Source organism: Brachionichthys hirsutus, unplaced genomic scaffold (assembly GCF_040956055.1).
Source record: "Brachionichthys hirsutus isolate HB-005 unplaced genomic scaffold, CSIRO-AGI_Bhir_v1 contig_1353, whole genome shotgun sequence".
Classification (NCBI taxonomy): Eukaryota; Metazoa; Chordata; class Actinopteri; order Lophiiformes; family Brachionichthyidae; genus Brachionichthys; species Brachionichthys hirsutus.
In genome coordinates this window covers 1-13,327 of record NW_027181120.1, presented here as the reverse complement: position 1 = coordinate 13,327, position 13,327 = coordinate 1, and the positions used below count along the sequence as shown (strand labels likewise).

At 46.4% G+C, this 13,327-nt stretch overlaps 1 protein-coding gene across 1 annotated transcript; it reads left to right on the top strand.

Moving 5' to 3' along the window:
* Positions 1-1,104: 1,104 nt before the first annotated feature.
* On the top strand, positions 1,105-3,433 carry LOC137917295 (transcription factor SOX-5-like; the record flags this gene model as incomplete). Its single annotated transcript, XM_068760108.1, has 4 exons — positions 1,105-1,207; positions 1,606-1,779; positions 2,528-2,744; positions 3,136-3,433. Coding segments are annotated over 4 exons (792 nt in total), but the record flags the coding sequence as incomplete, so codon positions are not given.
* Between the last annotated feature and the right edge of the window lie 9,894 nt (positions 3,434-13,327).

The following is a 13,327-nucleotide window of genomic DNA, read 5'->3' as shown; positions in this document are numbered from 1 at the left end:
GCCTGAGTGTGAAGCTGGCGAGTCTCTCGCCGTCATCTCTGACACGCGGAGGATTAGCTTTGTCGCTACTTTGTGTCTTTGGCTCCAGTGTCAACCGTTCAATCCACTTTTCTCATGTACTGTGCCGGAGCTTAGCGTCAGACTAGCCTGTCATCCACTCGGAGCGTCTACGTTTCTGTCTCGCACGCAGCAGGAAGTCCTCTCCACGAGGCACGCCGAGGCTTCGGGCTCCGCACACAGCAACTCAATTATTCTAAACCACTTGCAGGTTATTGTGACTTCATAAAACCTCGTCATTTCAAAATAAAAGCATTTTTAATGACTTCAACAGAAGCAAAAAACCAGAGCGTTGCTGCAGGGTACCGCTGCCTCGTATCCGCCCTCCTGCCTGCCCGTCTTTTTAGCCATATTTATTCTAATTTGGGTGAGAAATTATCTCTAACATTTGGATTCAAATCAGAGAACATGCATTTCATTATCGTCCTCCCCTCCCTGCTTGCAGCCAGCCGGCTTTCCAGGGTCACATGTAAATGGAGAGGGACACTTTGTGGACGGTTGTTTTAGAAGACGACAGCGTTTTGGATGCCGCTCCTAATCGTGTAATTAAACTGTAAAACGCTGGCGCTGGTGCACCGCGAGGTGTGTGTGTGTGTGTGTGTGTGTGCGTGTTTGCGTTCAGTGAGCTCCATCGTAGAGTGTGCCGGCTGCTTGCATTAAACATGTAAATGCTAAGTAAATCAGCCTTTTATTGGTTGTAATAAATACCCAGGGGCCCGAGCGGCGTGGCCTCACTCTCGTCCACGCCGCACACTCTCTCGCTCTCTCTCTCTCTCTAATGCGTCGACCCTCAGGGGCCTCCGCTTGCGAGAGGCAAGCCGCTGCACTTCACTCTCGCAGGTGGCTGCCAGGAGGGACTACACACACACACACACACACACACAATAAACATCCAAATAGAACTAAATGGAATCAGCATTTTTAGATGTTTGCAGATCTATCAGAGCTATAAAATCTGATGCTGTCACTGAATTTAAAAACAAACCAAAACACAAACTACTAAAATCATCGCCGTTATTTGACTGGTTGGGCTGATTGTGTTTTCAGGACAAGGCCGCCTTGGAGAGTCTGAGTCAGCAGCTCAAGCAGCAGGCAGAGGACAAGTTCAGCCACGCCATGCTGGACTTCACCATGAGCGGAGACTCTGACGGTACACGCACGTGCACGCGCACACACACACAGAGAGAGAGAGAGAGAGTTGGGAAAAGTGTGTGTCGTTTCAGAATTGTATAAAAAAATCAAGACTAAAATGTAATTGTTTTTACCTTTTACAATTTTGACGCATCTGTTGTGGATATTTAATGATAATAATAATAATAATGTAAATCCTTTCAGCATTGTTATGATGCCTTTTAAATTCTAATAGTTAATTTAGCTTCGAAAGAAAAGCAATTGTCTCAACTAATTAATAAAAATAATATTTGAGTCTCTGAAAAAAAATAATCTCATCCTCAAATGAATCAATGTTTTTACCGCACATTCTCGGGAACTTTCAGTAAGCCACCTTTGACATTTTAGTTCCTCTCCTCCTCCTCCTCCTCCTCCCAGGCTCTCCGAGCGTGTCCGACTCCAGAATATTCCGGGAGACCCGGGGTCGGGGCACCACCGAGCCACACATCAAGCGACCGATGAACGCCTTCATGGTCTGGGCAAAGGACGAACGGAGGAAGATCCTCCAGGCCTTCCCCGACATGCACAACTCCAACATCAGCAAGATCCTGGGTAAAACGCACAACCGGGGAACCGACGGCGTTAACGTACGGCCGGGGAAGGGCGCCGCGCCGCGCCGACAAACGATGATGCGATTCATTATGCATTAAACAAGCGGTGCAAGGCTGTCTGACATTTCCCCCAGACCGCCGGGATTGGCCTTGACATTTTAAAGAGCTCCCAAGCGTTTTATAACGCAGGAAAATCTGGTTTGAATAAGCCCCCGCTCCGTCTCGATTGCTAACAGATCGCAGAGCAGAACAGCCGAGCGCTGACAGCTTTTACGCATTAAACATACAGTAGTCAAGTGGAAATTCAGACCAGATATGAAACACACTGGAAGACGTGCTCGACACGCACACGCACACACACACACACACACACACACACACACACACACATGCACACACCGCAGGCTGAGCTGAGAGAAACGGCAGGTTAAGTGAAGTCCTCATTAGTTTAGAGAAGCTGCCATCCTCAGCGCTCTCCTCATTAACCCTCCTTTCGATCTTCATTACTGTGTGTTTAAGTGTCGATTCAATCGCGCACGCCTCCGTGCGCGCACGTGCGATCTCATACACACACACACACAGTGCAAGTGACCTGCAGATCATGCGTAATTTAAATCACCTTCCAATACTACTGAAACAAATGTGCTCCTAATTAATCACCTTAAACCTCCTTATTTTATTTTGTTCTATTAATTCTTGCATCAAGCCCGTTTTCCAAACGTTGTACTTGATACTGCGTCCCTGTCCAGGCTCGCGCTGGAAGGCTATGACCAACCTGGAGAAGCAGCCCTACTACGAGGAGCAGGCCCGCCTCAGCAAGCAGCATCTGGAAAAATACCCGGACTACAAGTACAAGCCGCGACCCAAACGCACCTGCCTGGTGGACGGCAAGAAGCTGCGCATCGGCGAGTACAAGGCCATCATGAAGTCCCGCAGACAGGAAATGAGGCAGTACTTCAGCGTGGGGTAAGGGAGCTGATGAGGGCCAAATATCATACTTCATATTTAGATTCCAATTAGCAAGAGTTTTTTATTAAATTAATACAAATCTCAAGGATAACTTCACTTTTTGCACACATTAAAAGAGAATAAATACAATATTGTGCAGATTTTTTCTTTCTGCCAAAGCTGTTTTAAAGTTTCCAGTCGTGATGCTAAACTTAAATGGATCATTTGACGACTAAGTAGTAAATTACATAAGTACATAAGTAGAGAAACTCTTCCATAGGTGACATCTTAGTGTTTCCACTCAAAATAAATGGAGATTCTATTAAAAAAAAAAGAAAAGAAATCCTTTTACAGACGTTTGACACTGTTGCCATAGCGCCAAGTTGCTGACAGCGAGTTTGTCTTACAGGCAGCAAGGCCAGCTTCCCCTGTCCTCTGCAGGCGTGGTGTACCCAGGCGCCCTGTCCATGGCGGGAATGCCCTCACCGCAGATGCCCTCAGAGCACTCAAGCATGTCCAGCAGCCCCGAGCCCAACGCCAACCACCACCAGAACCCCCACATGCCCGGCCTGAAGGGGGGCGGCCCACGAATCAAGGAGGAGGAGCTACGGCTGGACGACAGCAACGGTGACATGTATGACGACTTTGACTACGAGGACGAAGAGGCCGATTACGCCAGCGACAATGACAGCCATATCACCCAATAGGACGGTGCGAAAGCCGCTTCTCGACCAATCACAGCCGGTTAATCCCAAACCCACCAATCAGGAGAAATGCTTCTCTTTTGCCAATCACCTTGAGTCCCGATCTCGCAAAAACCCTCCCCCCCCCCTCTTCCCCTCCTGACTCTCATGGACTCTTAGCAGAGCTAACCCCGCCCCCACTGGAGTCCCTGCTACCAGCATCCGATCAATCAACTGAAGCACAGGACCTGTCACTCACACTGACTGTCACACAAACTGGAATCTGGGAGGAAGAGACGGACCAGCCGGCTCTGAAGCGCGCTGAGTACTACTGTTTGTGTGGCGACGCCGCGGCGTGAGGAGAACTCGAAATCGCACTCGACCTTTTTAGAGGACATGAAAAAGGACACGAAATGAAGGACGGAACAGTTGGACCTGTCAAAGGCTAACAGACGACACTTTAAGACGGCGGACCTGTTTATTATCAAGAGACACTTTTTAAAACAAAAACAGCTTCTTCTTTTTTTGTTTTGTTCTTTGGTTCTATAATATTCTCACTCAGGTACACGGTGCCAATAAGTGGCTTGTGAATGTGATTTGTTGTTTTTGTGCTACAAGTTTGAATAATAATAGAAAAAAAGAGACGTTTCCTGACAGAGACAATTTTTATTTTTAACAAGAACATATCTTGTCTTCAACCTCCCAGTGTGCTGTCAGCAATGAGCCCCCCTGTTTTTGTTTTTTTTAACGACTGCCTACCCCCCTGAATCTAATGGGACGGTCTGGCCTGGACTTACCAGCGCAGCGTGGACTGTCCCACTCTAAGGATGTTTGGGGGGGAGTCTTGGCACAGCAAGGAAAGCACTGTGTTGTGAGACAATCCACCAGTTTACTTGTTCCGTCCCTCGTGTTTCGAGCCCACCCAGAACACACTGCGGCGGGAGTGTGCGCGCGCTGGTTACACACTTATTGGGCTTTTTCAAAAATCAAAAAAAAAAAACATGCGAGGCACAGAAAGACAGGCAAATGACATGCTGCTGTTACTGACTGTACCACACACACACTCACACACACATGCAAACGGACGTTCTGTCCATCAGTGTTTTCCTGCTCCCCTCCAATCAGCATCGCCCCGCTGCCCCCCAGTGGGCGGAGCCGAGGCGAAGTCAGCCAGTCAGTGTTTCTGTTCGTATTTGAATACTGTATTTTATTATTTCTCTTCAAACTGCCTCTAGTCTAATAATATTATTAACAATAATTATAAGGATGGTCAGCTTCTCCTAAGTTTAGTAAGTTATGTACAGTATAATTTATTTTTCTCCTCTTTATCCGGTTTTTATGACCACATGAAACCATGACAGTCGATTATTATATTTAGCTGGTAGGTATTTAGATTTAAACAAAAGTTGTCATGTTATCTTGCTTTGCGTTTTACGGTTCCCTTCTTTTTTCAATGCGTTTGTTTTGTATTAATCCTCCGGGCAGGCGGGTGGGGTGAGTCGGTTCGGCGAGCCGGACCGACGGACTCGACTCCAGCCGTCCTCCGAGCTGAAGACGTAACCTTTTTATGTCCAAACCCATTTCTAAAGCACTCAGACTCTCTGCAGTCAACGAAGAAGAAGAAAAAGAAGAAGAGCAGGATTTTTTTATTATTATTATAAATTTATTTGTAATGCTTATTATAATGTATAATGTGAAGTTTCCTTATATTTTGCTATTTTTCTTTTGGGAAATCAGTTTTATTACTTTTAGAAAACTATTTTCTGTGAACAAAGATCCGTCCCTGTTTACTAGCCTCGTCGCCTCACCGAGAATCAGTGGTGCATCTTTGGCTTGGATCCACGCACAGACACAAACATGCACAAACACACACACACACACACACACACATACACATTTAAAAAGAGATTATCTTGACAACCAAACAATTTCTATGCTGTTTTATTATTATTTTTCTTCGAAGTCTAGAATGCTCGATGAAATATTTGTACATATAGTGTTCGGTGGTTTTAATCGTAGGAAAGCAGTGTTTACAGGGATCCACCAATCGCGTTCCACTGACTCTGTGAGCGATGAGCAGAAGTTTCAAGAGTATCTTTAAATCATTTCTCATCAGGAGCCCTTTTGCTTTGTTTTAGCTCCACGCTAGGCTACAGAAGCCATGACTACTCTTCAGGTGTGCAGACACACGGTGACCCCCCCCTCCCCTATTCTTGCTGTAGATGTTCACAACATAATGAGCATAATGAGCCTCTTGGGTATTAATTTTGCTGTATAGTCACACCAGGGTTCATCCAGATGCTGGAGCGAGTGGACGAAGTCAATCAATTAATTTTAGAGTGGGTGGGTGGGACATTAAAGTGTCAATCATCCCTGCTGGTAAAGGTCTGTCCTCATACAGTCAAGACAATGAAAATGATCATATTATTTAAGACAATCAAAGTCATGAGTGGAGCTCAAAACAAAGTAAGAATTATTACAAGTCAAAAAAACAAAACAAATATTACCATCTCAACTTGAAAAATCAAGAAAGATAATTATGTAAATATAACATAGAGTTATAGATTTATATTTTGTTCATAACACAGTGTAATATAAGTTGTATATTTCTTTTTTTTTCTTCTCCCTACTGTTTCTTTTATTGATGTTATCCATGCCACAGAAAAGCAAGAGTCGCGGCGCTCTCACACAAAAAAAAACATGACGAAAAATATCAAAGAAAAACAGGAAAAAACACAAAAACCAAGCCGTGGGCTGCCACCACCATCTGTTCTAAGTTCACTTTTTTTTTTGTTTTCAGTATTACTGCCAGACAAGGCTCTAATAAAGACAGCAATGTGTTCGGCAAAACTTGTGCTGGTCCTGGTCACTTCTTTCTTCCACACGTGCGTTCACACAACGGCTTTGCAGATCACGCTCACATAAGCAGACGAGGATGCACGTCCGTATGCCGCTTTCTCAAAGACGCGGAAAGAAAAGTTATCTAGAGAGGCCCGAACGAATGCTTCCGCACCTTTTTATTTATGTTCAGATGTTAATCAAGAAAGAGAGATAAATCACTGGTTCAGTTTCTCACATTGTTTTATTCTTGGCTTTCAATCAGCTACATAACGGCGTGTTAATTATGTTGAGCCCACCTACTTGCCCTCCAATCAGAGGAGCAGCTGGGAGACGTGGAGGCCAATCACGGGCCGTTAGCAACCTGATAACCTAATTAAGCACAACAAGAGACAGGCAGGGAAGAGGAAGTGATGAAATGTGTGTGTGGGGGGGGGGGGGGGGGGGTACTCTGACCACATCTCTATGGCCCGTCAAAGGGCCGGGTCCCAGCCGCCTGTCGACAGTTTAAAAGCAAAATCTTTAATTGATGCTCGCTTAAGGATGTTCTGGGTGTTCGTGCCTCCACTTTCAAGGGTTAAAAACACAGAACGCCACTCAGTGTGGCCATTAACTCGCTGTCCCCATCTGTGTCCATATGTTCCCGCAGTCAGCCCCCACTGCCGGCTCCTGATGCTTTGTGCATAAAAACAGTTTAATGCACTCAGAGGAGATGATTTTACATGGTTTGCTAATTATCATAGCTTTACACACACACAAAAAAGCCCTTTTGATGCAATAAAGAGGCGCGATGGGGGGGGGGGGGGGGGGGGGGGGGGGGGGCAGAGCCACGGCGCCCGCGGCAAGTGCAGGACTTAGTTGCTCTCTGGGCATTGTGAATTTTTCAGCACCAGCCTGGAGGTAAAAACCTGCAAAAAGGTTTATGTGTGAATAGTTGAGGAGCAAGACGGCCTTTGGATTTTTCTTTTTCCTTTATTGTCAGCAATACACGAGATTCCGGAGGAAGCAAACTGGTGGCTAGACACGCAGATTAAATCACACACACACACACACACACACACCTTAAAGTGCACTGTAGGAGTCAGCGCAGCTTAGAATAACCACTGGCTGTCTCCACCACAATAGTTTAGACAAAAGAGTGAAAACTATTCCACATTTACATTTCAATGCCGGCTCATATTTTGCTGCACAGCATGATCTAACTTCTTTCTGCTCGTGTAAATCCATATACCTCAGAGAGAGGCTTGGTGTGAATCCCATGCACGTTGTCTAAATACCCCCCCCCCCACCCCCACCCCCCCACTCAACGGTGTGACTTGTTCAGGCACGGCCCTCTCTCAGTGAAATATGCAGTTTTCGACCGTGGGTGTTTGGAAATTGAGTGAAAACGATGTCACATTAATGATTTAAATTCGGTAATAGGATGTGCTGTGACGCTGAGCCGCCAGCTAAGCTGAGTTTAAGGCTCCGGCGTTAATGTATTCATGAGGAGGGGGGATTATAGAGAGACAAGAGCAGTTAGAAAGCTGAGTGCAGTAAAGCAGCCGGGGCCAACAGGCCTGCTAGATATTATATATAAAGTGCATTTATACTGCATGAACACACAGAGGTGGGGCACACACACACAGAGCACTGCAGGAATGAAATTAAAATATTAACATGAGCCGTATTAGAATTAAATCTGATTGTATTCGTATTCAGGTTTTTGCATTTATTCCTTTTTTTAAACAAATTTGCTGTGAATAAATGTTTTATTCTGTTTCTACTGCAGGTATAATTGATCAGACAGTAGCTTTTCAACAGGGCTAGTATAAACCGTCAATATTCAATAGTCAAAAGTCACATTGTGATGTGTGAAGATGAATTTGTTTAAAAATATTTTGTATTTGCATTTCTTGATCATGGCTTATTTAAAAAAAAATATTTGATTGTCAAGTTGCAAATAGAAGCTCACAGTTTGTGCAACATCCAAGAAGCAGAAGTAACTCCAAATATGCATTTATCTTATTCTACATATTTTTTAATCTAATTCCTGTGTGACTGACTAAAGCTGACACAAACAGCAGCAGATCAAACCAAGGCGGTCGTGTGACCATTTTATATTAGCTGGCTGATGTTTTAAGAATCCATAAAGTAATCCCATATCTAAATCTGACGTACAAAAGTCAAATAGATATACAAGCATGAAACCCGGCTGCTTCGTGTTTCTGTGATGTGCTCTAAGGGAAGAGTTTTTACACATTAATGAGTGACAGTTTACACGACGCTCAATATCTCTGATGAGAATGACAAGCGAGGCTCAGTCGAACTGTCCGGCAGGAACCTGACAAACTCTGTTCAGCCCTCCAGAATCCACTCCAGAGAACCCCCCCCCCCCCCAGGTGAGCCGCCGCGTGGATTTGAGTCTCACCTCTGGGTGCGATTCCCCTTCCTTCCTTCAGTGGGGTTTACAACGAGCAAAGTAATCAGCCTGACACGAGACGAGCCGTCACAAAGCACCGTCGGTGTTTGAGCGACGGCCTTAATGTGACAGATCTGAGAAGCAGCGGCGTGTGAGGGACAGGCGTGGCACGCAGTGGAGCAGCGAGGCCCCGGGGGGGGGGCTGACGCCCAATCAAGACAGGGAACCTGGCTGCACGCCGGCGACACGTCGCCCCTCTGCTCGCTCGCCGCTCTCGTCATCGGCGGCGGCTGGCCTACTTTCACCGCGCTATTCCTGTCTGCCGCCATCAGAACGCACGCGTGTATTTTTTTTTATTGATGTGTTCAAATCGTATTTGCTAGTCGTGTGTGTGTGTGTGTGTGCCTCAATGATTCCTCTGGGTCACCTTTGACCTCAGTGACCTGCCTCAGGTCACACAACATGTTCATTCATTCATTCATCTTCTGAACAAGTGCTTTGTCCGTTACCGGGTTGCAGGTCTCAGCGGCAAGCAAACCGCCAGTTCACCGCAGGGCCACACACACACAGACAGACAGTCATTCACACACACACACACACACACACACACACGGACAATTTAGTGTGACAAATTCACCTAATTTGCATATTTTTTGTGATGGGAGGAAGCCGGAGAACCCGGAGAGAACCCACGCAGACACGGGGGGAGAACACTCAAACGCCTCACAAAAAGGCTGCAAGTCGGATTCGAACCCGCGACCTTCTTGCTGCTCACTGCGCCACCGTGCTGCCCCCACACAACATGTCGTGTCACATATTACATTTCATAACAAAGTGACAGATCGACTGACATCGCTATGATAGTTTGGTAGAACCGTAATGGCGATGACACAAACTCTACAGGAGGGGTGTGATAGTCACAGCTGGTACCGTGTAGGTGGGCCCATCTCACAGGAGGCCCAACTTCTCACAGCAAACATTCCCCGAGCATCAGAAACTAAGACGGAGACGCCCGTGGGCGTTTGTACGTCATCACAGCAAATATATATTTTTCGAGACTACAGGGAAAAAAACCCAAAAAACTGTAAAACTGTTATTTTCTTTCCCCATCAGCACCCTGATGCACACATGCAAATATTATGCTAATGCTATGCTAATTGCGGGAATAGCTGCAAAGCGGCCCTGCTGTTCAAATGACTGGTGAGAAAATAGGTGGGGTCAGTCGCAAGCTGTAAAAGCAGCTCCAACACAAATAAACAAAACCCTCGGGGATTAACAGAACAAGGGCCGGTGATAAACGGATGAGAGGAGCGAGGGAATACAACGGGCTGCAAGCGAGGGGGACAAGGGAATCAGCTCAGGGAGATATGGAAATGCTCAGAAGCAACAGGGACATGGGTAAAAAAAAAGGGTTTATGAGGGAGACACGGGGATTAACAGGGGACACAGTAATGCAAGTAAGACAGAACAGAGGTAGAATAAATAAGAGTAAAGAGGGCTGAATGGGGAAGGTTGAAAGGCAAAGGGGTTACAGGAGGCTTGTCAATAAAAGGATAACGGAACAAGCAACGCGAGAGGAATTATGGGTACGAACGTGGAAAAACAGAGAGAACAGGTGAAGAGAGATTAAGAGCGTGACAGCGGAGCGAAGGTAAAGGAAAGAAAGAGAGAGTTGTCAAAGGGACGAGGGAAAATGGTTCGTAAAGGTGAAACAAGAGACGGAGGGACGTCTTTCGAGACATCATCGAACGTCTTCTGGTTCCATCCAAACACACACGTCAGAGCGACGAGAGGAGACGGACGCAGCGATTGGCTCGTTACCAACGAGACGATCTCTAGTGGAGGCGAAGGTAAGCAGGCACGGCTTCACCCAACGTTTCCATCTGGAAGCACGCTTTCATGAATGAAACCATGTGCATCGCGCGTGTGTGTGTGTGTGTGTGTGTGTGTGTGTGTGTGGTGCACAGCATACACACAGGCCCCCGTTTAGATGTGTAGGAAGGCCTGCACCCTGCTTACATTGATCAGCAGTAGCTGATCAGCAGCTGATTGAAGGCCTGCAATCATTTTTTAGGTCGACATACAATCTTTTTGAATCTGGTTGATCTCGGCTAAATGTTGGACCGCTTCACATGCATTATCTAATCTCCCTAATCTGGATGATGGTCCGGATCCGGATTGAAACTGGGCCGAGCGTTGGAGCATCTTCTGACTTCGATCGGCTCATTATTAGATTTCATGGCATCTGCTAAAATTAAGAAATTAAAGTTTAAGAATCTGAAAATGTGATCCGGAGTTGCTCGGAAACTTGATCCACAAATAATTCCCTCAAAGTCTGTTTTATAATCTTTAGATATATTGGGGATAAAAAGTAAAAAAAAAACAAAAAAACACCCAACTATATTTCGCAGAGATAATTCAATCCCATCGAATCCAAAGAGAAGATCCTGTTGGACTTATTGGAAGCAGCACTCACATTTATTTTAGGATCGTGAAGAGCAAAGTTAACTTAATGAACAAAGTATAAATGAGATGAAACGAGTGCTGCAGGTTCACGTCTGTTCTCCACCAGGAGGAAGACGTGCTGCTCCCTGTTGCTCCGTGTAATTGTTTGGAGTATTGAGACTTGTGAAACATTACAGGAGGAGCACCCTGAGTAAACAAGGCGCCCTCTCCTTTCCTTAGGAATCTGTCAGGGGCTTCCGAGCGCCAGGCCTCCAGTGCCGCCGGTCTTTCCCTGTGAGTAGTGTAATGTGTAAGAGCTCAGCGGGGCCTGGCAGGAACACACTGTCAGTGTTCGCTCCATGCCAACCAGCCACCAGATACCCCCCCCCCCTCTCCACTCCTCCTGAAAAACAGCCCCAGTGGCTGCCAGCTTCAGACAGCCCACCACTGACCCCTTCAGGCCAGGAAACTGTTGTCCAGCCAAGGAGCCAAGGAGCCCGGGGGGGCGTGGATTCCCCCCCCCCCCTCATTTCCAGAGACGGATATGTTGGCGGCTATCTCAGGCCTTGGAAAGAGTAAGGAAAGGGGGGAAGAAAGAGGGGGGGATCGGGTTTGCATTTTTAATTTGATCGCCTCGCCACTTCATTTTGCTCCAAGATTAAAAAGCCCACTTACTCTTGGCTTTGCTCTGGACTCTGTTTTTTTTTTTTATATATAGATGACAAGGACTTCCCCGGCCGGCGTGTTCTCCCCACGCCAGAGGCCGTGCAAGCAGACAGCCACGAGTCCTGACAGTTGACTTTGAATCAGAGTTGGGATGAGCTGCATTTTGCCGGCTTTGTTTATTTTATTTTTTTTGTTTTGTTTTTGTTTTGAGAAGAGGTTGCGAAAGGTTGCGTGAAAGACGCGCCGCCATCTCAGTTGTCGTCACGTATTTGTTCTCCCCTATTTTTGTGTCCCCTCTCATGGCGACCAAATGTGACCAGTCGGCTCCGTCTCCCTGCCTTTGGGCCCGTTTCGATTGGGACGAATGAGGACAATCCAGAGTGGTGGACACAGGGTGGAGGGAGACAGGGTGGAGGGAGACAGGGAAAGACGTGACGGCGGGAGGGATTGACGGTTTTAAGTGTAAACTTTGGGACAGCTGTTCCGTCCTGAGGGTCAGAGGGATTTCCTGCGTGGAGGTGTCCTAATGGCTCCCTGTTAATATGAACTCATAGACAACCCATTAGCAGCCATCACCGGCACGCCTCCTCCTCTTCCTCAGTCCCGCCATAATGTCCCTGGCTCCGGCCGCTAGTCTGCATGTAGCGGATACAGCCGGGGATTTATCCTGATGTTCCCGGGGATTACACCCTCAGTGAGCTGCGTATTATGAGCAGATTTAGGCCCATAACTCCTGAAGATAGGGGGGGGGGGAGGGGGGCGATTGTTTAAACGTCATGTGTTGGCCATCATCACTGGGACGCAGTGTGTGTGTGTGTGTGTGTGTGTGCGTGTGTGTGTGCGTGTGCGTGTGTGTGAGGGAGATTCAGGGAAATAAAATGTTCAGAGCATTTGATGGTCATTAAAATGCCGATCCAATCTCATTCACACTATTCTGAACTGCTTTAAAAATGAATTCAAATGGATGCTTTATGGAGCCCAAATGCTTCATGGGTAATGAAAAGCTTTCACTTGCATTAATCAAAGAGGAAATTCCAACGATTATGCGCAATCTTTGTGCAATTTATTTTCACATCGTCGCTTCGCCTGGGAATTATTTCAAAAATAATGGCTACCTCAGTAAAATGCCAACGATCGTTCTTTATTAGCAGGAAAGAACGTTTTGTATGCTTTTTCACTATAGATCTGTGGAAACGTAAACCATTTCTAAGTGCTAGTGATTAAAGGCATTTAAATAAAAGCACATTGAAGTTTGAGTCTGACCCAGTCTGACCCAAAAATGACAAGTGACTTTTTAAATCAAGACAAATTGTTTGACAAAACTAAATCAGCTGCTCAGAGCCAGATATTAACACTAAAGGCAGACATGCAGCTCTCCTCGTGTCCCGTCGGACACCCGGACATAAATCCATGCTGCTGCTCCACAGATGTGTGAGTTCTGGTTTTGTGGTGTGGAGCAGCCCTGCGGTGAGGCTCTTTACAAGGCTTCAGGGACAAGGGAGAGACCACACGTCCCCACAAAAAAGCTCCGCTCCATAAACAGTCGGCCAACGAGAAGCCTGCTGGAT